At 50.6% G+C, this 23,941-nt stretch overlaps 1 protein-coding gene and 1 long non-coding RNA gene across 2 annotated transcripts in view; one reads left to right on the plus strand and one right to left on the minus strand.

Annotated features, from left to right (window-relative positions):
* Positions 1-612: 612 nt before the first annotated feature.
* On the minus strand, positions 613-13,289 carry DUSP5 (dual specificity phosphatase 5). Its single transcript, XM_040624544.1, has 4 exons — positions 12,782-13,289; positions 8,089-8,237; positions 4,871-5,090; positions 613-2,120 (listed from the first exon to the last, which is right to left on the minus strand). The coding sequence occupies exons 1-4, from the start codon at positions 13,158-13,160 to the stop codon at positions 1,720-1,722; spliced, it is 1,149 nt and encodes a 382-aa protein (XP_040480478.1). The 5' UTR covers positions 13,161-13,289; the 3' UTR covers positions 613-1,719.
* LOC103657005 overlaps positions 12,688-23,941 on the plus strand; it is a 34,075-nt gene continuing 22,821 nt past the window's right edge. The window contains exon 1 of the long non-coding RNA XR_005833261.1: positions 12,688-12,831. This is a non-coding gene — a long non-coding RNA (uncharacterized LOC103657005). The remainder of the gene's footprint in view (positions 12,832-23,941) is intronic.

The raw sequence follows: 23,941 nt of genomic DNA on the forward strand, positions 1-23,941 counted from the left end.
CAGTGGACAAGTTGATCCAGCTTGGGATTTAAACCCACTCACTGGCTGAGGGAAGTACCTGGCAGAATTAGTTCCAAAGGTGAAAAAGAAGGGGGGCAGGCACTTATGGTGAACTGTCACCTAGTTCGCTTCTCTGTCCCTTGGGCATTTTTCCAACCTTTTCTGAGTGTGTCTGCCATGTGCCAGGCACTAGGAGGAGGCTGGCCACAAGCTTGGCATTCAGGTTTGCCGTGATCAAGGGCCTTGAGCTTTAAGGGACCTTGGGGAACCTCCAGCTCATGTCACTGATGAAGCATCTGAGGTTCAAGGAGAAGACCTTGCCTGGGCTCATGGAATTCAAGAGCCCTGAGTGGGTGGGTGCTCCGACCACCTCTCTGGGAGGCCGGCACCTAAGGACTCCTCTTACAAGTGAGCTTCGGGAAGCCTCTCAGCGGGAAAGCAACATTCTGTAGCCTTGAGATCACCAGCCACGAGCAGATGCAGACTCAGCCTACAATGGCACAGCTGTCACCCTAGTGTTCGTTTGCATCCAGTGACACAGGCTGCATCCCCACCCAAACGCACTCCTCCCTTACTACCCCCACTCACCAACATGAAGGAGGGCTTTTTCTCTTTTCATCTTTTTATTTTGCACTATAAAAAACAACAACAACAACAACAACAACACCCAGTAACATACTGCTTTTCTTCACATTCATATGGATTTTAGGAAATTATTGCCTTTTCCCCTGGAGAGAGAGACCTACAGACAAAAAAGAAGTACCACATTACAGAATCTGCAAACCCCAGAAGTCCACGACTTGAAGAAACCCCCAGGGGCAGGGAAGAAAACGTGTGTCACAAGAGACGAGACAAGCACACATTAAGGACAGCAAGCTGGGGAGACGACCATTTCAGTGCCACTAACCCGGACGTGGCAGGTCCCTTTTTCTCTTGGCACCTGCTGCCACCCCCTCAAAGGGGTGATTTTTGGTCTAAGGTCTGAAGAACTCTTCTCAAATGACACAAGCGACGCTTTGAGGAGAGGGGCAACAAGAAAGGTTCAAGTATGAGTAAGAAACCATGCGAAGTCTGAAGTCAGGGAAGAACCCACAGTGGAAAGGACACCCAGATAGGTTGACATCTCGCTGCTTCAACCATCTGCCTCCACCCTGGACCCAAGAGGGAGTCTCGGAAACATGGGAGGGTTCAAATCAGCATCTAGATGGCATCCCTCCAAGCCCTGGAGGGGTTACTTTCCTGACTGGGTGATCAGCTTATGCCCTGAAGCAACAGACGGGTAAGGGAGACGGCCGAAGTTAAAAAAAGGTGGAAATTGTGCTTCCTTCAGAACAAATTGGCTTTGTCACTGCTTTTTCTCCCGGTCTAGCATTGCTCTCTCCCACGTTGCTGTGGGTATTTATTGCCTTAAGCTTGAAATGAAAAGGCAAGCTTGGAGGTGCAGGGCCCCGGGCGGTCCTGAGAGGGCAGGGGGTCTGGAAGTACAGTAGTTGGCACACGCTGTGCTCTCATCATGGCTTGGCCTTCCTTCGGTCCCCAAAACCGATCCCCGCTGTCAGCGTGAAATTCGTTTGCAAGCCTGGTGACCGCTCACGGTCCCACTGGGGCAGCGGGACAGAGTGAGGTTTTCAGTATTGCACAGGTATGAAATGTCCACGAGTTTTAAAAAAGCAGAATCACAGCTGTTCTTGGGGCTGGGCTGGATCCCCCATCCTGGTTTTAGCAGGATGTGGCTGTGGCCATGGGGCTCCTGCCGAGCTCTGAGACTGTCGAGTGGGTGGGCATGGGGGCCAGCACCGAGGTAGGGAAGGTGCAGTAGGAACCCTGCAGGTCGGGGCTCAGTGTCTGCAAATGTGCTATGAATGAAGAGCCGGCTGCCTCCCCTTGGCAGGAGGGAGCCTGGGGCGTGGAAGGCAGGATCGCAGACTCATACTGTAGGAGCTGGCCCATGAAGCCGAAGTTGGGCGAGACCACGCCCCTCCGCTGCTTGATGTAATCGAAGGCGTCCTTCAGGCGGAACTGCTTGGCCTTCATGAGGTAAGCCATGCAGATGGTGGGCGAACGGGAGATCCCAGCCTCACAGTGGACCAGGACCTTGCCTCCCTTTTCCCTGACACAATCTGGAAGGAAGAAAAGACAGCGAGGATGAGTTGGGACTGGAACCCAAAGGCAATGCCAAGATACAAGAATTAAACACAAAAGTGACCTAGTCATCAAAATGTCACATCTGTCCGAGAGCTGAGGTTCCCCCCTGCCCAGCCTCTAATGCCCACTGGCAAGGACAGAACTTAGGGGGTCCCCTCAATGTCTATCCCCCCAAGTAGGGCCTTTCTAATATTCAGAGGTGCTTCCCTGTTCTCCAGGATACTCGCACAGATTCTGCCCCCGAAGGTGCTAGACCTGGCATGATAATCCTTTCCTGGAGATGCCATGCTAACTTGGGTTCCACGGATGGGTTTTAAGATGGCACTGGAAAATCCTTGACATTGCATGCAAATTTATTGGGTAGGTACATTTTTCTGAGAGGGTCCCAGGTTCAAGGACTGACTCAGAAAAGCAATTCCTGCCTCTTGGGATCTGATTCTCATGGGGAGGACCTAGCCCCCGTCTCCTACTAGAGGCCGGCCAGCCTCCGTGGGCACCCTGTCTGGCTGTGCCAGGGCGGGATGCTTGGCTCAGCTCCCAGGGTTCCCACCACCAAACATACGAGAAATAGTGCACAGCCACTAATTATAGCCCTGGCTAAGTGACGCTCCCTAGACCAGAGGATATAAATGGCTTTCGCAAACTCCATCTTGCACAACAATAGGAGTCGCTGCTATAAAGCTACCACCAGCAGTTAGCATTCTTTAGCTCAATATGACAAGGGGGTGCCCTCCTTTTCTGTTCCACTCCTCCCCCCAAAAGAACTACAACAGTTAAAAATGAGGGGCAAAAGGTTACACACATATATATATATATACATCAATTAAAAACCACAAAAAAACAGTCTTTCCAATTCCCTCTCTTGCTAGTGAGGAAACAATTACAACATTACAACACAGGAAGTCGGATGTACCTGGTACTATGTAAGGCCGCAGTGTGCAAAAACACTTAAGATTTTAAAGGGCAAATAAAGTCAGCTCCCTTTCCTAGCACCCTCCTCCAGTTCAAGACATTTGCAAATGAATCCGTATCATCTAAAAGATCCAGTTTCTGAGGAGTCAGGGAGGAACCCCAGAGTTTCCCCAACAGAACAAAAGTCCCAAAGGACACACTCAGTGTAGCTCATTAGAGTACCCCCAATTTAGTCTGACTCAAAAGAAAAAAAGTTCCTGTAAATTAGTTCAAAGGGGACCCCAACCCTTAGGATTGTAGGGTCATGACTCTGATTTTCCTTTGCTCCTCGGAGACTAGCTTTTAATTGCCCAGTGCCACGTCCAAGAGAGCAAAGGGCCTGGAGTCTGCTGCTTCTGCTCTACCCCTCAGGGCTTGTCTACCATGTGGCCCTCCCAGGGCCCTCCCCTGGGAAGGGGTCAAGTGCATGGTATGGGCTCAGTCCCCCTTTCACCAGCAGGGCAAGGAGTCTGGGGAAAAGCATCCTGTGCTTTCAAAGGCCGTGGGTTTGTGCGGTTGTGTACATAATACACAGGATGGGGAGGGAGGCTTCTGAGAAATGGATGGGGGCGGGTTTCATGACCTCACTGAGTAGCTATCTAGGTAATTAAATAACAGGCAGAGAAGGGCAAGGCATTCCCAGGGTCAGGGAGACAGCGTCAAGGGTTTCCCATTCCGAACCTATCATTTGGCCTGCCTCTCAGAGATCCAAAGGAATCATCTCGGCCCAGAGGCTCAGAGGACCAGGACAGGCTCAGCCTTCTGCCTCTGGCGACTTTCCCAGTGGGTTTCCTATAGAGAAGAAACCACATGTGATGAGCACAGGGCTCACCATGTGGCTGAAGGGGGTCCTCTTAATTGCTACCTGCCCTAAATAGTTATTGCCATGCCCGACACCTGCCTTTCCCCCTCCAAAAGCCCTCAACACAAGATAAGGAAAATCACATATCCACTTCAACAACTACGCATGTTAAAGGGAAAGAAGGCAAGGCCACAAGGCTGGGGAGCGGTGCCTGCAAATCTGAAACAGAAAAAAGTCAGCCTCCCTGGCGAGGCAGAGGAAGGGGGGAAAAGGGAAGCTGTCAAAGGAGGGAACAATCCAGCCTATGCTGAAAAGGTGGAAACCCAAGGCCCAGAGCCCTTTCCAGGCAGAGAGGCCAGAGGTTTCTAGGCCTGCCAGGGGACTAAATGGTAACTGCCTAACACGACGTATAGAAGATGCCGACTTTCCTGTGCACGGAGCATGGAGCGTGATCAAACGCGATCTTTAATCCAAAATTAGCTGAAAATGCAAAACAAATTGCCCCTAAAGCAGTCTGCCAAAAGCTGTGAAAAGCTGCCAGGGCCCCCGGGGCTCGGTGTGTAAGTACTGCTCGCTCAATCCTTCTGTTTGCTTTCTAAAAATGCCCCAACCTACGTAGGAGCACAGTGAGGATCGTTCTTTCCTTCCCTTGCTTCCCTGGCATGGCGTGTTACGCACGGACACACTCTGCTTCCCGCCCAGCTAGGAAAAATAACAAGAGCGGCACTGAGTATCGCCATAAAACTATATTAATTCATTTATCTTGCAAATTAAAGCTCCTATTAATAGCAGCTCGAATCCTCCCCTCTGCCTCTTTGGTGGCTTCATCCCTTCCTGGCTCCAACTCCTGGCGGTTGCATATACGAGACACTTTTCTTCTTGGCAAAGGGAGCCTCCATCAGTACCTCAGAACAGAGAGCAGGTGCCCCTACGGGGCTCCCCAAAAGACTGAGGGCGAATGACTGAACCTACCAATGAAGTCTATTGCTTCTTGAAAGTGGGAGCTAATGTCGGCTGAGTGGCTGTCTTCCACGGGGAGCCATTTGTAGTGTAGGTGGGTGGGGCAGGACTCGGAAATCCGCCGTGAGACATTCAGCAGGGCCGTGATGTGCAGGTTGGCGAGGAACTCGCACTTGGATGCATGGTAGGCACTTCCAAGGTAGAGGAACGGAAGAATTTCAACTGGGCCGCCCTGGAGGGAGGGGCAGAGGACAGCCAGGAAATATTGGATTAGCTTGCTTGGTTAGGAGAGGAAACACCACCGCCCTGACCTACTTGTAAGGTGGGAGGTTCCCTTTCAGGTTTCCAGGCAGAGAGTTCAGAGCCAGGGTACGGTTTAACCCGGAGTGTGGGCGGAGCCTCCATCCTGGCAAACTCTCCACCCGACGTTGCTGCCTTGTGACTCAGTGACGGCAAAGCCCACACAGCAAAGATTTTTCATTTTCTTACACATATGGAGGTAGGAAATGCTAGCGGCCTTCCTGTGCTGACAAGGATGAGAAGATGTGCGTGAAGGGGAAGAACGGAGAGGCTTATGCTCACGTTCTAGCTGCCCCGACAGCACCAGCGCAAGCCTTCTAACCTTGGGGCAGCCTCCGTCTCTTTTGAGATGAAACAGGTAAAAACCCAATGAGACAAGTACCCCCACTTTTTCCTGATACTTTCATGGTATATTTCATCAAACCTAGGACAGTGCTGATCGATCCTAAGATACATGTGGGTTTCAGAGATGTTAAAGTGTGCCCCCAGAAAGGATGCTTCTTGGAAGTGGAAATGACCACTGTTTACCTGGAATCCCTAAAGACAAGCTTCTCCTACCCCTGATCTTCGTCATGTGGGACTCAGGGTTCATGAGAGATGCGTCCATCATCACCCTTTTGGAAGGCCACCCACACACCAGGTTTCCAGCTAAGGAAGATCCCAATTAGAAGCTGAGACCATCTACCCTGAGGCAAAGTTAAAAACAGCTAGCTGGTCAGACTCTGGCAGTCTTAGCAGCTCAAGGGTGGCAAGAAAAACCAGTGATAACTGGAACAATGGGAGGCCCCAGAGATTGAGAGAGAAACAGTGGGCGGGTGGGGGGGGCAGTGGCTATGTCTTTGGGAGCCTTTCCCATATCATCCATCCGCTTCCTGTGTTTCCATTTCCTGTCCCAGAATAAAAGTGGAACAGAAACTCTGCCAGACTCATAATAGGGAAAGGGGCATAAGATGAGGGCCAGCAGAAGGCAATTCTCAAATTACCTGGCATGGGGTGTGTGCTTTTTCTTTCCTGAGAAATCAAGTGTTCAAGCAAAGGCCAGTTTGTCCACTTGGAAGAAAGTGAGAGGATTTTACCAAAGATAGTAAGAGTAACAACCAGGTTTTTTGGTTTGGTTTGTTTTAAAGCGGCTCCATGCCCAGTGAGGGGCTTGAACACATGACCCTGAGATCAAGACTTGAACTGAGATCCAGAGTTGGATGCTTAACCGACTGAGCCGCCCAGGCGCCCCAACAACCAGTATTTTTATTAGCACCTACTGGAGCTGGCCCCTGCACTTAACACTTTAGATGTACCTCCAGAGATCTCTCCCTCTCTTTAGTGCCTGGAAAACACTGACACACCAGGCCTGGGACCTTATCCAATTACTTCTAAAGCCTAGAACAACACACTCCTGAAACCATGTGTCTTTCTTTTTCTGAATCCTCTGTTTAGACTCAAGAGGAAGAAAACAAAGGCCTTCAGAAACCCCAAAGGTTAACACGACCTTGCTTGGCTTCTCTCAACGCAGAAGCGCTTCTAAGAAATAGCACTAGGGGGTTCCCCAGATGAACCTTCAAGACACGTCAGGGCCTCCCCAGTCCTTTCTTGGCCAAAGGTCTGCTGTGCCTTCACAACATCCTGACAATTCTTGTTTCTCTTTCACTTTCTGAGAAGTGAGGGGAAAACACCACCCAAACAAACAGAAAATGGACATCTAGCTAAGCCACATGCCCATGGCTTGAATACTGAGGGTTCATCATACGCTGTATTTTTTAATAAAGGAAAACAAACAAAATAATAACCCTGGCACCTTGCCAAGCTAATAGACTTCCTGACCAGGGATCCCATTCAAGGGAAGTCACTTGGATTTACTGGGAAGTTTATTCCCAGGGGCAGAGCTCTGCTCATGACAGGCAGCGTCCAGACGTCTTCCTTCTTAGGATCTGGATAAGTACTTATGTTGTGGGAAACACTTGAAAAGCTCCTCCCACCAAGTCAGGTGCCTAGGATGGCCCCTTTCCAAAAGAAGGTCTGTTTCTGTGGAAAACAGATCGAGGTCTTGAAAAGAACCAGAGTTAAGAGAAGGGAGGTGTTCTGGGCCTACTGTGCCAGGAGCCCAGTCATAGGATTCTTGCAAAGAGATCATCTCCAGCTCTGAGACACGTTTTTCCCCCTCTGTAAAATGGGAAGGTAGGCTTTGAGCTCTGGTTTCTGCCAGATTTGGGTCCTTGCCCGCCTTTCCCTCGTCCTCCAGCACTGGAGGGGGGGCCCTGACTGAGCCTTCCATACATCTTCAGCCTTTAAAGAATTGCCAGAAAGTAAAATTCTTTGAAGGAAAAAAACCCCACATGTGTTTGTACGAGCATGAAATCCTGTACAGTGTCTCTCCATCTTCTCTGGTTTCGGAATTTATGGCACTGTAAGCACCAGAAGCCCTTAGATCCTGCTTAGCCATCCAAACAGCAGTTTCTCCACAACCCCCCCCAGCCCTGTTTCAGTTAAAAAGAACAAAAAGACACATCTTGACAGGTACTCAGGTGGTTTGCAGAAACTGCAGAGCATGAACAATTACAAAGAAGATTAACACAGGAAGCCTGAAAGTCAGCTCTGTACCGTCTTCAGGGAAACCTAAGCTGGTATTTTGAAGCCTCTCTGCACTTCCTAGGCCAGCTAATCATAATGTATCTTTCACTTCCCCTTCTCTCCAGAAGCTGTCAAGCATCCTGTGGCTCGTTTGCTCTTGTCAGCTTATTTGCTGGAAAGAAGCCCATTTACTCTTGGATGGAAAGTCAAGTTGGCAAGCAACGGCTCTCTGAAGCTAGAGGGCTCTGCCAACACCCTGATCCACAAAGGAGCGCACCAGTGCTCCTGAGCGGGGAGAGGAAGAGCCAGGGTGCTGGAGGAAGGCACGGAGCCAGCAGCCGAGACAGCGTTTCCATCCCACTCACCTGGTCATAGGCCGGCCCATAGCTGACGCTCAGCACTGGTTTCCCACACTGGCTCACGAGGGCTTTCTCGGCTTCAGCCTTCTCCTGTGGAGGGGGCTGTACATCCACACAACACTCAGGATATTCCGAGTAGAAAGTCTCGTACCCTCCTGCATGGTGGGAAAAAAAAAAAAGGAAGATGTTAAGTATTGATTTCTCAGGCTTTTAGAAAATGTCCAGAATTAATCAATACCCTAAGTGTGGAAGAGTCAAGAATATTAAGCTAATATAGATTCTGGTCTTATAAAAAAGTTGAGCCAAACCAACTAATAGCTTTAGAACAGAAATGGGCTACACACACTCTCTTTCTCTCTCTTTTCTAAAAAGTTATAGTTCAGAGAGGCAATGATTAACTTTTTGTGTCTATCAGAAGCAGCTGAAAGGAAATCTATCTGACATCTGGCAAATATTAACCAAATCCCTCCAGAAAACAAAAGCTATTTTCACTCGTTTGCCTAAAATGCAGGTGTGATTATACAGAATTTCATTCATTTGCAAGAAGAGACTCCTGAATTGGTCTGTTTCACCCTTAGCCCATTAGCTCTTTACTGGATTATAGATGGAACCCCCTCTATTCATAAAGGAATGGGGGCTAATATGAGGTTTAAGCTCAGTGCAACAAAACAGCTCTGCCCTTTCTCACTCCCAAGGTGCTAAAGCACACTGCTGACAATCCTCTCTATAGGTCTAATTTTGAGTAATCAATCTAGTTAATTATCTTCCAAACCAACTGGAGGCACGAGGCCTTTAGAACTTAATTCTCAGTCCCAGTAAGTAAAAATTGTTTCTCTCCCCTTCAAGACCACCTACCCTTCCTTTCTATCTTCCTTAGCTTCCCCTCTGATCTTTCTTCCCTACAGGTCCTCAAATGATAACTACCAGCAGGTATGACTGTAAAAATCCTTAATATTACATTTAAACTTCTCCAGGTAAAAACTACTGGGACCAAGTCACAGAAACTTGGGCATATTAAAGTCTCAGGCCCAGCACTCAGTGGGAAAGAACCAAATGAAAAACATGCCAAGTGCTGCCAGGTGAATAGGCCAACCTCACTTCGGGGAAGCCATCACTCCCAATCCAAAAGGACCTAAGGGACTTCGGAGAGCCTCCAGAAAAGGTCTCCAGTCTGCTTCTATTTGTTTTTCTGACCCAGAGAATTCGGTTAGGATCGAGTCATCAATTAAATATGCATTCTGAGCCCATGTATTTTCCACAAAGTCCCCTCTTTCTTCTGTCTCCTGGTGTTATGATACCCTGTGCACAGTAGAGCACATGGTGGCCTTAAACCCCTGCAGTAGACAAATGGTTAATGGATAACATGGCGGTCTCCAGCTCCCTCCCAGAAGCGCAGCCAATTCCTAGAATGAGTCATCTTGCCATTACTGCTTCCTCCCAGCTTGCTGGAACTGCCCCCGCCCCCACCTAGTACACTCAAATCTCCTCTGTGGTCACTTCAACAAAAACCCCATTGGGCCTCCCCAAATGAGCTTCTGGTCCTCCTGGTCACGACAGGAGACCACAAGCCAGAGAGTAACAGAGGTGGGAGGTGGTGGTGCCCCCGGCAGCCCCTGGACCCTTTCCCTCCTAGGACGCAGACAGAAGGTCAGACTTAGTGACCCACAGCTTCATTGGAAGAGGTGACCCTAGTTAGTAAATCACTTCCCGAGCCTGGGTCTCCAAGGTTTTGGGTTCCAGGAGACAAACTGAGTGATACGGGATGGGAATCTGGGGTAAGAGCGGCCCAGGCCCTCCCAAACTTTCCCAAGAATGAGGCTTGGGAAAGACAAGCCTTCAGGCCACCCCATCTCTTGTCTTTAAATAGCACACTTAAAAGAGATGGCTGTCAGGACAGACAGGAGGTACAGCTGCGGGCTGGGTCCTGCCTGTTGACAAAATACATCAGGCAGAGCTGCTCAGTGTAGCTGCGGGACAGACAAACAGGGGCCTGTCTCTTCAAGCTGGGGTCAGGAGCCCTTCAGATGAGATGATCCCTTTCACCCACCCCCCTCGGAGGCGTGGCGAGACGGACCACTCTCTGCTGGCTCACTGGAGTTGCAAGAGCTCTGGCAATTCTTTTGGCGGCTTCAATCCTCTTCAGAGGTTCTGCTTTTGATCACTGCTGCATGACCAGGGGAGCAGAGAAGCTGCATGGACACGATATATAAATACACACGGACAATGCCATTCGGCCGTCATCCCATTTTAGTGTTATTTTTTGAGGGCTGGAGGAGGATAAAGGGAAGTACAAAAGGCATTGCCCCCAAGATCTGAAATGCCACTAGATAAAACCTGAATTCATATCTGGACATGAAGTAGATCAGGAAATAAAAATGTTCTCAAACAACAACTTAACTTTTGTAGTGTTCTAGCGGTGAAGTACCCAGCAACTCCTACTGAAGTTTAAAATGCACACAGCTATCAACCTGGCAACTCCCGGAATCTTACTGAAAGACAGTGCACACGCAAAGCATTTGGACACAAATATACCCCACCACAACTGCCTCAAACAGTGAGGCTGAAAGCAACCTACTGGCTACCACCAGGGGACTGGCTTAGAAAGTAAGGGGCGCCTTACTTAGTCGGTTAAGTGTCTGCCTTTGGCTTGGGTCATGATCCCAGTGTCTTGGGATAAAGCCCTGGACACGGCTCCTGGCCCCCTGCTTTAGGAGGCTCCTGGGCCCCTGCTTTAGGACCCCCCCTGCTGAAGTGGGGAGTCTGCTTCTCCTCCCCACCCCAGCGCCCCCCACCCCCTCGGGCCCGCGCGCTCTCTCTCCCTCCCTCTTAAATAAATTAAAAAAACCAAAAAGTAAGAAGTAAAACGGACGTACATGTTCTGATAAGGACAAACCTCCCAAGATCTAGTTAAGTGAAAGAAGCTGGAACAGGAAATATACAAAACCATTCTGTTTTTTAAAGATAATCGTGGAAAATTAACTTGTCTAAAGACAAACAAAAAATAGTTGGTGGCTGTCTCTGGAGAGTGGAACTGGGCTCAAGGGTGTGCAGAAGGCCCTCTTTTCACTGTACAGCCTTTGTGTTTTTAAAATTGTACCTGTGTATGTTACTGCCATTTAGAAAAACATTTTAGACATGAATTTTCTGGAGATGTGAGTTTACAGAGCCACTTGCTTACTTCCTGTGGCAGTCACTTCAACACAGTCAGCACGACCCCCGTGGAGAGGGGTGGGGATCAGAGGTAGGACCAGGAGGGGTTTCCTGGAATATATCTTTCATGCTACTGGGAAGGCAGTAGCTTTTCCTGTACTCACTGCTAAGAACAGGAGATGAAAACCACCATCGGGAAGAGAAAGAAATCCCGGGCTAAGTGTGAAACTTCTGCAGAGCTTGGAGGGCATTCCTCCTTCCCCTGCAAGCTGAGGCTGGTGGAGAAGGAAGATGATCAGCTTCTGCCTGTCATCTCCTTAACAAGAATCAACAGGGGGACAGTCTGCAAGAGGTGCTAATAGAGGTGGGGGGTGCGAGTGTGATCTCCAGCCCTGGAGTGTGTGAAATTCCCCAACTTGCATGGTTTCAAAACATCTCACGCTCAGCTCACTGCACCCGAGTTCTGAACCACATCACTGCTGTATCTCAATGTGTCTGCAACAGCCTTGGCAGGGCCTTGGGGCACAGCTTGGGCTGAACCCTCATCTCTGCTCTGTGGACTAAGTCTTCCATACACTGAAGGTTACAAAGGACTCAAATACAAGGCGGGAGAAGTCATAGGAAGTGACCCAGAAATCAATGCTCTGTAATTTGAAAGTCACTCACTACACGGCTGGGGAAGTCAAAGTCCTCTCTCTCCGGCAGGTGTAATGGACCGACTGGTGGGGCGGCCTCTGGGGCGTCTTAAACCAAAGGCAACGAAATCCTCTCCACCACCGCCCTGCTACACCTTCTCCTAAACCCTGGGGCTCGCTGGTCGGCTACCCCCACCCCTGGCAGACAGCAGGGGATGATCTGCGGGGGTGGGGGGGAGGCTTTGAGGGAAGGGGAGAAAAGGGTGGGAAGGCTGTCAGCTCCAAAAGAAGCTAGAGAAAGGCCTGGGAGGGGAGAAGGGAAGGCCGGAGAAAAACCATAAAAAGCAGTAAAATGAAGTGGAAAGGAAGGGGAGGGACTCGCCAGGGTCAAAAAGGCAAGAGGGGTCGGTGAAGACAGCCTAACATACGTTAATTGTCCAGGCGGGAGGAAAGGGGACGCCGCGGCGCCACGCTCCGGGGGGTCGCGACCTGCTGATCCCGCCAGATCTGTCTATCAGAAAGGCTCAGAACCCAGCCCCCAACGAGGGCAGCGAAGCCGGCGCCAGCAAACCGGGGCCCGCGCCCAGCACGAGCCGACGGCCCCCGCGGCTGAGAAGCGGTGCCCCCGGCTGCGGAACCGACCCCACCCACCCAGGCGGACAGGCTGCCGGAAGCTTTCGAGGAACGCGGGTGGGGAGGGGGAAGCTCGGAGGGCTGACACTGGCAGCGCCCTTCCTAGCGCGCGTCAAGCCCCAGTCGGAGTCCACACTCCGGCAAGTGGGGACTACCGGGGTCCGGGTGGTGGAAGGCGCCCCGCACGAGGAGGGGACCCCAGAGCCCCGGGCCGCTCGGCGCGCGAGGGGCGCGGGGACGGGGTGGTGGTGACAGGGGCTCTGCGGCCCCGACGCGCTCACCTTTGAGGAAGTAGACCCGCGGGCCGGCGGGCAGGCAGGCGAGCAGCGAGGTGAGCACGACCCGCGCGGCACTCTCCTCTCGTAGCTTCTGCCAGTGGCGGCTGCCCTGGTCGAGCACGACCACGGCCGCCACGCCGCCGCCTCCCTCCTGCAGCAGCCGCGCGCGCGCCGCCTCGTCGGGCAGCACGTAGCGCGCCGACACCGCGCCGCCGCGGGCCCGCCGCAGCACCACCGAGTTGAGGTTGACGTTGAGCGAGCCGCGCACGCTCGAGGCGGCGAAGGCCAGGTAGGGCCGGCAGTCGAGCACCACGCAGCGCGCCGCCGCCTCCTTGCGGAGCATCTTGCGCAGCTGGCGCCCGTCGAGCGACGTGACCTTCATGCCGCCGCCCAGCGGTCCCGCGCCCCGCAGGTGCCCACGGCAAGGGTGCCCGCCGGCGAGGCACGGGAGGGCGACCCGCGAGGCTGCGGCCGGCCGAGCGACCGAGCCCGGCGCCGGAGCGGCCGCTCAACTCTTCTTTCCCGCCCCGCGCGCTCGGCAGCCGGCCCGGCCACTCGCCGCCCCAGAAGCCGGGGATTCCGCCGGCAGCGCCGCGTTTTAAGTGAATGAGTGTGCGGCCTGTGACGTGGCTGCCCATATAAGGCCGAATATGGGTATTTCCCCGCCCCTTCGGGCTGTGGCCACGCCCCGGGGAGCCGGAGGCGTGGGGCGGGCGCCGGGCGTTAGTCAGCCGGAGAAAGAGGAAGTGGAAGGCGCCTCCCTCCGCTCTCTGTGGCATTGCGCGGAGACACTCACTCGCGCATCACCGGGGGCTGCTGGTGGGGTGTCAGGAACGCCACGAGGCCGAGGTGACCCACGCTGTGCGGGAAGAGGAGGAAGCGGAGGAGGCAGGGCCTGGCGCCGCGCAAGCGGGCTCTGAGTTTCATAGACGTAGGTTCAGAACCTGCCGGGTGGGGGCCGTGCCAGGCACCGAGCCAGCCGGCCGAGGGGAGCCCAGGGCCAGTGCCCCCCTGATGACTCGGAAATGGATTTCGGTCTTCTCCCAAGTCGTGACGCGTGAAATGAGATGATAGCTGGGACTTGCTTCAAGGGATGGATTATAGATGACTCGAGATTGGGTTTGTGTCAGTAACCATTAAAGTTCAGTGATGGGTACCTTATACTGGGTTCATGATACTGTTCTCTCCACTTTTCTGTTTGCTTGAAATGTTCCATAATAAAAGTACCTAAAAGTAAAAATGGAGCGAAGAGCCAGCAGTTCATCTCCCCAAATGGATTCTGCCCTCAAAGGATTGACGGTCCTTTTCTCTGTCACACTTCAATAATAATTAGAAGAGTAGTTTTTGAGGAGCCATTTTCTGGCCCTTGGAAAATCTGTCACGGAATCAGCAGCAGCATCAACATGCCTCCGTTGATGAAGCGCAGTCCAGGCAACTGTCCAGGTGGCTTCTGGATTTGGGGGATTATCTGTGGATCAAGTCTAATCCCAGGCTGTCTGCCCCCACCAGTCCCCAGCCGCTTCAGGCTTCCCATCCCCAATCTCGGTGAACTGGGCACATGCACCCATTCAGCAAGTATTTATTGAGGGTCAGCTTTGTGCCAGAGCTCTGCTAGCTGCAGGGACAGGTGTGAGGGAAACGTCTCCACCCTCTAGCCTCTGACCAACCATCTTTCATTAACCGGAGGGGGGAGGGGGCTGCTCCGTGGAAAACAGCCTGCCTCCACCGGAAAGGTGCTTGTTTACTACAGAAACGGGAGAATGAGGTTTTTAGAAGGAAGCAGAAATCAAATTCTGAAATCAAACGCAATCGAACCCGACGCTGGATAGTTGCTATTGGGTCACAGTTGCATTCAATCAGGGGTGCTGTCCTGGCCCTGCCAGTGGAGACTTAAAGAAAATGTGATGTGGGGGTTTTCTTTCTCTTTGGGGTTATTCCTGCCAGGCTTCCCGGCAGTTGGCTCCTCCTCCAGTGTCACCAGCAACATCCACCACCAGACATTTCAGCCCGAACCACACACGCATGGAGCACCCACAGCGCCAGGCTCTGTGTTGGGTGCTGGACACCAAAGTGAGCAGGACCCACTCTGCTCCGCTTGCCCCCAGCCCAGAGCGGAGGCTTGGCACAGCCACAGGCCTCTGTAAGGTCCTGCAGTCAGTATGGAAAAGCACCCAGGGTGTGGGGAGTAGGGACCTGGAGAAGGCTTCCCAGGGCAGGGGAGAGCTGAGGGGAACTTCAAAGAATGAATTGAGGTTAGCCAGGCTACCGAGGGGGGAGGGTGGAAGGCATTCCAGGCAGAGGAAACTGCTAGAGGTAAAGAAAAACAAAACAAAACAAAATGCCGGGTTGGTGTGGGCTGGAGGTGTGTGGGAGACTAAGGCTCTTCTGGCATTTATTAGAAAATTAAGCAGGGTCAGATGATGGAGGGCCTTGTGTGCCTCTTACGGCATTTGGGTCCTTCAGCTGGAGCAGCCCTGGATGAGGGGTCTTACTCAGTGACCTGGTCAGGTGACATTTGGGAACTTCTCTGAGGCAGCCTTGTGGAGGATGTTTTATTTGAGAGTGGGGGTAGGGGTCCACACTGGAGTCAGGGAGACAGATAGGAGGCTTTTGTGGGTAATCCAGGCTGAGCTGATAAGGGCCTGCCGGAACTTGGCAGTGATAGCAGCGATTGAAGAGGCCACACAGATGGGAGAAACATTTAGGAAGTAAATTGCCGGAAGGGACAGGATGGGGAGACAGTAGAGGGTGACGCCAAGGTTTTCAACTGGGGTAATTGGGTGAATGATGACACCTTTAGATAGGGAGCCTACAGAAACAGATCTGGGTGAGTAGCAGCAGCAGGAGGAGGAGGGGGTGATATTCAGACATGTTAATAAGTTAGAGATAATCATGGACCACTCAAGGGGGTGCCTAATAAGCAGTGGGGATAGCCTGGCAACCGGTGCAGAAAAGTGATCCGTCAGCCTCTCTTTCCATGTCCAACAGATCCCCAGGTCCCAGGACCCTGCCTTCCAGATTTCTCTTCTGACGTGCCCTTTTCAGTCCCGGGGCAGGGCTGGCTTTATGGGTGTCTGCCCTGTACTGCTACGCAGGGCCCCGTGCTTAGAAGGGCCCCATGCTTGGTTTAATGCTCTGCTGTCGCTCTCTTGAAATTCTTAATAGTTTTTGGACAAGAAACCCTGCATTTTCTTTTTGCACCGGCTCCCATAAATTATGTAGCTGGTCCCTCCCTTGGCTGTAGTTAAAGGGCCCCACTGTCTCCCATACTGGGCTGTATAGTAGTGTCCTGTTTCCCAACCTCCAAGGCCTCTCCTCGCTTTCTCATCCTCTGCAATGTGATGTTTTTAAGCATAGATCTGAGCACAGAGTCCATCTGCTCTGCTCAAAAACCCTCAATGACACCTACACACTGTCTAATAAAGTCCAAATTCCTTAGGAGAACACCAAGGTCCTCCTGGTTCTGGCCAGTTGGCCATAACCCACAGCTAACCTTGTTTCTCTCCTTCCTTTTTGCCCCTCCCCCCCGCCCAACCCAGGCTCTTGTTGCCTGTTTCCTAAACTTGCCCAACATTTTACTGACTCCATCATTCCGACGAGACGACAGTCTTTTCCTTTGTGTATGGACCCTTCACCTTCACGCACAGCTCCAGAGCTACCGTTGCACCTCCAAGAAGCTACCCCCTTAATCCCCAGCATGTTCATCCGTCGCCCTCCTAGGGGTCTCACCTCTGTGCGGTTTCTCCCTCCCCCAAACTGACACGTGAGTGTTATCTGTCCTGCCATTAACCTGCAGGCTCCCAGGCCACACTGAGGATCTATCCCACCAACTGTGACTGCGTCATAACACCCAGCACACGGTAGGAGCTCCATCAATGTGATAGAATGGAATTCAGTGCTTGCTGAGACTTGCAGCTGGCTTTTTAGGAAGCAGCTGGGAAGAAAGTTGGCCACAGTATATAAATCAGAGCCTTAGACCCTGGGTAAGGAGGCAAGGTAGGAGGGTGTCTGAGATTGGAATTATGTAAATAATCATGCCTGTCCACCCTTCTGCTTTGAATGGGGGTGAGGATGGGTTCAGGGGAAAAAAAGCAGAATTTAAATTAACGTTGTGAGTACATAAGGCAGGGCCTTGTTCTGTCCATACTTCTCTTTCCTCTGCCAGTTATACTCAGAGGGAGACAAGATTTTTTAGGTTCCTTGGTGCTCGTTTGACCAGTCATCCTCGACCTGAGGCCCTGGTTCATCATCGTGATCTGGGATTCTCACCCTTTGGAGGGTCATGGTGGCCCTTTTAAAGATGTTGTGGGCCTACAGCATTCAGTTTCCAATGTCAGGGAGTTTCACAGACCAGGGAACTCCTGTGTCCATCTCTGCTCATCTCAGCCCTGGTAGGAGCTTCTGGGATTCCTCCCCCACCCTGCTTCCCAGCCCCCTGCGCATTAGGTGGGCCCAGGTGACCTGTGGGCATGAATCAGAGAGGACCTGAAAATGCCAGGGAGGAGCCCAGAGCAACCCCAGGGACAGCCCAGGGGTCCTCTCAGAAGGATGAATTTTGCCCCCTCTTCATTTATTTGTTTCTGATTATGCAGGTAGCACACGCTCGCTGTGGGAAATGTGGAAAATGCGGGGAAGTAAAAATGCTCCTTTCTTCTTCTTTTTCTTAAGAGCACTGCTCTCTCAGGCTTATGATCCCGAATCAAGGCTGCCAGCCAGGTCAGGACCCTAGACTTGCTTCCCACCATCTTGCATAAAGGAAAGAGCACTGGACTAGGCGTCAAAGATCTGGATTCCCATCCGATCTCTGCTGTGACCAGCTTTTATTCTTGAGTTAATATTTTTAAGTGCCTTTTGTGTGGGGGGGTGTTTTTCTCCCCATGGACCTCTTTCTCCCTTGCCCCCAGGTTTCTTGGAAAAGACTCAGTACAGTGTTTCCTCATGAGTCCAGACAGGACTTAACTGTGTGACTGGTGAGAATCACTCATCCTCTTAGAGCCATGGTTTCCTCTTTTATAAAATAGGGACATTAGTGTCTGTTTGCTAATGGTGACTGATGATGACAGAATGTACATAAAGCTGCATTGCATGATGCAAGCAAAAGATATTTGTGTGGCTGCTGTTGCTAATACTATCCATCAGCAAAGCATTTACTCGTTTACTCGGTCAAATCCTGATGCACTGGGACATTCCGTTTCCTCTTCTGTAAAATGGGAGTGAAAATAGGACTTAGCTCATAGGTTAATATATGTAAAGTACTCAGAACAGTACCTGGCACCTATTAAGAACTCAATTAATGTTAGCTAGTTGAACAGACTATAGTATTTGTTCCAGCCAAGAAAAGACTTTTCTAATAGCACAGGAAAAAAAAAGATGGGGGTAGGCATGGCAGGGAAGAGGAGCTCCCTAATTCAGCTGGCAATCAAAGAATTTTTAGAAGCCATGAACTTGTTCTTTGGAAAGTCTACTGAATATAGGGAGATATTTCAGAGTAAAAATCCCCAGACCTGCTTATAGTAAGGTAGGCGAGACAAGAAGCCATTCACACGATAATTGCGAAATTGGGTGGTTTTGAAAATGTTGAGAAATGAAGACACTTTACCAAAAAAGGTGGCTCAAGCCTGGAGTATTAGAGCAGGTGAGCCTGGAAGAGGAATGGAGATTTGATAAATAACCCTGCCAATTCTAAGAGCAGTTCCCTGGTCTGCCTCTTACTCGTCGTGTGACCTTGGGCACGTTACTTCACCTCTCTAACCTTTTTTTCTCTCATTCAGAGAAAAAAAGGGGGGGGATTAATAATAGTACCTACCTCATAGGGCTGATGAGAAGATTAAATAAAGTGCCTACAAAAAGCCCTCCTCTGTGTGCCTGGAGCATGGTGAGGGCTCCATGCGAGCCATTCTTTTTCTTTATGAAAAGTGATAAGAGGCATGGAAGCACAGAATCTTGGCAGTAAGGAATTTTAATTCTACCTTGAAATTTTCCAGAAAGGAAGCTTACTGCCTCAGGAGACATTTTTGAATGAGGCCAAAAAAGGAAACAAGCATGTGCTGAGATATTATGAGATGCCAGGGATATCCTGAGCACTTCACTTATTCTTACAACCGTCCTATAATGTAAGTACTATTGCCTCCATTTTACAGTAGACCTCCAGGTCACAGAACTGAAGCCGACCTCCCTGTATCTTCCATCCTTTGCTTCTAGGTCTGGAGAAATACACAGTAGAAGTCTAGACCCTGTTTGAAATACATGAATAGTCATCTTGTCCCTTCCCTACTGTTTCTTTTCTAAGACAGTAGTCCTCATTCCTCACAATAATGGTTTTCCAGACTCCTAGAAGACTTTTTGTTTATTTGCCAGAACTCTTTACTTGTGATCCCTGAATGAAACCAGGGTATAGCAGAGAATGTCCATTTATTCAAAGTTCCTGGGTTCTACCAAAAAAAATAAATAAATAAGTAAAAAAAATTCCTGGACATGGTTAGAGAAAGGAAGAGATGATGTGGGAGAGCAGACACCTGAAAGCAAAGAGTTGTAGTTGTTGCCCTTCCACGGAGGCGGCTCAGGCTGTCTCTGAAGGATAGGAGCAGGATTTTTGTCCTCCAGGCCAGCCTCACCCCAATGCCTATTTTGCTGTTCAAGTTTGGTCTTGATAACGCGGGGGCATTTTTGAATGCTATGGGAAGTGGGCTGGGGTGGGAGGAGGTTAGAAGAAGCAGGTTTGTGGTCTCCCCAGCTTCAGCTTAGAAATTCTAGAGTCTAGCGGGAAAGATAAACGGCTGCTGCAAGTGTGTGTGTGTTTAGTGGTGAGTGCCCTTGAGTGAGCCCTGTATTAGCTACACGGTAAGACACCCTGGGGGCAAGGAGGATGGGAGAAACCACCCAGACTTGAAATGTCCACAGCCTCTGGGTAGAGCTCTTCTTGGCTGCTTATTCCCTCTACTCGTCTCCCTCCCTCTTCCTCTCTTCCCAACCTCCCTGTCTCCCTCCCTCTCTCTTTTCCCCTCTCCCTGTGTGTCTTGTGGTGTTTGAAGATGTTTCCCAGACTCCAGTCTTTTTCCACCTTCATGGATTTTGTAATATCCTAATACTCCCTCCTCTGTCATTCCTGAAATTAACTTTACAGAGCCGCTTTTAAACAAACAAACAAGCAAACAAAAAACCCTTATTCTGTCTTAAACAAAAGAAGGGATCTGGGGTTTGATGATCTAATTCTATTTTTTTGTAGTAGAAATTAAAATATAGGACAATTCAGATGGGAGGTTTTCATCTGCGTGCTACCTACAGTCGGCTCTCCTGCCATTGGAACGCCGCCCCATGCTTGGGGACACAGAAACTGGGTTCTGGAGCAGAGGCCACCAGCATCAGTCCCAGGCTCTGGAAATGGCCAGTGTGTATCTTCTGAGCTACAGTTTATTCTTGAGTCAAGGTGGGATAATTAATAAGTTGTAAAGTAGAAACAAAATTATAGACATGAAAGTACCTCATAAAGCACTTGGGATATTCTTTTTTTTTTTTTTTAAGATTTTATTTATTTATTTGACAGAGACAGCGAGAGAGGGAACACAAATAAGGGGAGTATGAGAGGGAGAAGCAGGCTTCCCGTGAGCAGGGAGCCCAATGGGAGCAGGGAGCCCGATGAGGGGCTCCATCCCAGGACCCTGGGATCATGACCTGAGCCGAAAGCAGACGCTTAATGGCTGAGCCACCCAGGCGCCCCGGGATATTCTTTTTCATCAGTCATTTCCTTGCTCTTGGGAGAGGTGGGGTCTGGAATCCTATCTCCCCTGGCCCAGAACTAGTGGAGAACATTGCTAAACCTCCAGCATTCAGAGCATGGTCTTTGGCCAAGGCTCCACCTGAGCTCGGCCACCTGACCTGCCGTGGGACACCGTGGCAGCCACTTCCCCTCTCTCTGCATCAGTCTCCTGGCCTCCAAAGTGAGATCAGTTCTGGCAGGACTTCTCAAACTCGATGGGCATGAAATCAGAGGAACCTGTCGACGTGCAAATCGTCCTTGTGGAGCGTGAGATTTTGCATTTCCACCCAGCTCCCAGGGCTGCTGCTGCTGGTCCACAGGCCACACTTGGAGTTGCAAGGAGTTACAGTACTTAACGCCTAGAGGTGTTGAATGGCTTAAATTAGGAAATACATCCTAAACATTTAGCCTGGTGCTTACTTCAGGAACTTATCCAGCAGATAGTAGCTCTGCTGTCAATATCATAGTGATTAGTGTATATGGGGGATAGGTGTGGGTTGAGAGGTAACCCAGAGAGAACGGAGAATGATGAGACATTGCATCTGTGGGGTTTGGAAAGAGCAAGGTACCAGGAGTCAGGAGCCCAGGTTCAAGTCCTAGCTTTATAACTCCTGCTGTAGCTGTATGACTTTGGGCACATCTCTTAACCTTTCTGAGCCTCAGTTTTCCCCTCCACAAAAGGGAAGGGGGATTGAATTCGATGGTGTCTGAGGATTTGCTTAGCTTTAAATCAAAACCTGAGGCCAGTAATCCCTGCTCTATCCACCGCCCCCACCAAAAGACACTGCTAACAGGCCTGACCTTGGCCATAACCTTGAGCTGCATCTGTTGTAGGGATGGGCCTGTTCTGAGCTTGCCTTGACTACAGGGAAGATGAATAACTAGAGAGCTCAGCCTGGTGCCCTTGGCGTTCCTCGAGCCCTGGGTGACATCACCCCCGGAAGCCTCCATTCCTTGGCCAGCTTGTCCGAAGTCCTCCCTGTTAGGGCGGGATGATTTACAGCCTAAGTGGGAGAGGGTTTGCTGCATGCCCAGAAAAAGGATGTTAAAAGGACGCATTTTCAACATTCTATCCCACTGCTTCACCGCACTGGAGGCAAAGATGATTCATGACCAAACTCCTTGTAAGCATATATCACGCCTAGCAGATGCCTGCCCTTATGCATGTCCCTCCAGACTCTGGACTCAAGACCCAGGCAGCTAGACCCAGCAAGAAATTTGCTTCTTGGTGGAAGAAATGGGCACCCAGCAGCCTAGTTCCCAAGTGAGAACAGGCCAGCTAAAATGCACGAGTCCCATGGCCTTAAGCACCTTGTCAGTGCTACGTCAGACAGTTTATTAACCCACATGGCTTGTGCTGAGACCTCACCATGAGAAACATCTATTGAGCACCTGCTGCATGCCTCTGGCTAGGCAAGTTCACCTGAATAACTCATTTAACCTGTGAATTACATCCCAGTGAAGGCGAGCCTAGTATAGATGGGGGCACCCTGGTTCAGAGAGGCTAAGTGACTTGTTCAGGGTGAGACAGCAAGGCATTCAAGTATCACCCCCTGAGCAAAGCCCACCAGGTTGGGCTGACCCCTCCCTTCTCTCCCCTCTGTTATAAACTTGCATCAAAGGCCCTGTCCTTCACGGTTACATTTGATTATTTACATCTCTCTCTCCCCCTCAGTCCAAAGAGCCAGCTCCTAAGGCCCTTGCAGCCATAATTTCTAGCCTGTTCCATAGCTGACCCTAGTAAGACACTTTGCCTAATGAATACATGAAATTCAGTATGGTCTTAACACCCTACTGCTTAGCTCTGGGCTGAGTGGGGAAGGAAGAGGAGCTTAAGACTTCATTCCTGACTTTAGGGGCCTACTGTCAGTTGTTACCAACCTGACTCTGAAAGAAAAAGAGGGTCCACAAGTCAGGCTGGGGTTGGTTATAGATTCAAGGAGGGGTGGGGGTTAAAATCAGGGGGAGAGGAGATGGTTGAGGGCCCAAGCAGTCAGGGCAGGCTGGGGAAATGTGTAAGAAGGGAAAGCCAGGGAGCATTTACACAGGCAGAGAGGAGAGAGGCTCCGACGCTGAAGGAGACAGAATAGGAGGCAGCACAGGAGTGGGAGGGGCAGGCAGCCAGGTGTCGTCTCCAGGGAGATCACCCCGGTGGGGGGCAGGGGAGTTCTGGGACCCGAGGGAAGGTGGGGGAGGCTAGGTCTAGGAACTAACACCTGGTTGTGCAAGCAGGCATTATGTATATGGAGTCTAAAAATGTTTATTACCCTTTGACCTAGTAATTCCACTTCTGGGAAATGATCTTAAGGAAAATCTCCAAAATCCGGGGGAGGTAAAGCTACATTCACAACAGTGTTCATCACAGAGCTATTTATAAGAAGGTAAAAATGGAAGCAGCCAAAACATTTCTCATGAGAATGGCAAAGAAATTGGTATATCCAGCAGCCATTAAATGTGATGTTTTCAAGCCTCGGAATAACATTCAGAATCAATTATGTTAAAATGTTAAGGGAAATGGCAGGTTACACATAATGACAATAGCCTTTATTGAGTGCTATTTCCTAAAGCCACTTCCTAGGCGCTTTCCCTATTGGGCCTCATTTAATCAATACAACAGCCCTGAGAGGGGGCAGTTACTTCCACAGATTTGGAGACTTGAGGCTCACCCAAGTTGGGAGGGTGGAAGCCCCGGGATCCACGCCCTAGCCCCACTCCGGCTGTGTGCCGGGCGCCACCTTATATGACACAACCGCATCTGACAAGGAGACTGAAGAGAAATTTATGGAACCCTACAACCGTTCTTTTTCAGGGTGGGAGGTGGGGGAGGGGTGATCCCCCCTACTTTTCTGTATTTTTCAAATTTTTCCTCATGAAGTTGTGATACCCTTTTTGCATCTTTTCCTCATTTTCAGTTCTTTATTCTGCTCATCATTCTGCAACTCGGTTTTTCCCCCATTTGCCAGTAGGTCTCAGTGATCTTGTCAGCTTGTGGATGTCCTTTATTCTTTGGGGGGCCTCGGGTGATCCCACGGTACAGATTTAACATAATTTATTTACCTGGGTCTCCTATTGAAGGACATTTTTCCCTACACCCCTTTGGACAGAGGGTTGCATTTGTTTCAGGAATGGATTGAAAAAAAGGACTTCCGGGGGCTATGCCTGGGGTTTCGGCAGATTGGGGTTACTGCTTCAGATTCAAGGACTGTCCTTGTTGGTAAGTGGCCGGCTGGAGTGAGTGGGTCTATTTGAAGGATCAGTTTCTTTGGAGTCTTAGCTTTCCCGAAATAATATCCCTACACCCCACACTCCCCTAGGGCCAGCTCAATCAGCTGACCCTCCTTGGCAGGTGTAGGGCTTTTCTCTTTGGGGGAAGTTACAGATTAGGATCCCCCCCCCCCCCCCCCCCC

The sequence above is a fragment of the Ursus maritimus genome, unplaced genomic scaffold (genome assembly GCF_017311325.1).
Source record: "Ursus maritimus isolate PB19 unplaced genomic scaffold, ASM1731132v1 scaffold_7, whole genome shotgun sequence".
NCBI classification, from domain to species: Eukaryota; Metazoa; Chordata; class Mammalia; order Carnivora; family Ursidae; genus Ursus; species Ursus maritimus.

What these genes read in the sequence shown, in the direction of transcription:
- DUSP5 (XM_040624544.1), bottom strand. Translation starts at nt 13,160, where the DNA reads ATGAAGGTCACGTCGCTCGACGGGCGCCAGCTGCGCAAGATGCTCCGC. An exon ending in ATGGGCCGGCCTATGACCAG is followed by an intron (nt 5,091 to 8,088) that starts GTGAGTGGGATG and finishes CCCTCCCTCCAG; the next exon opens with GGCGGCCCAGTTGAAATTCT. An exon ending in AGAAGCAATAGACTTCATTG is followed by an intron (nt 2,121 to 4,870) that starts GTAGGTTCAGTC and finishes TCTTCCTTCCAG; the next exon opens with ATTGTGTCAGGGAAAAGGGA.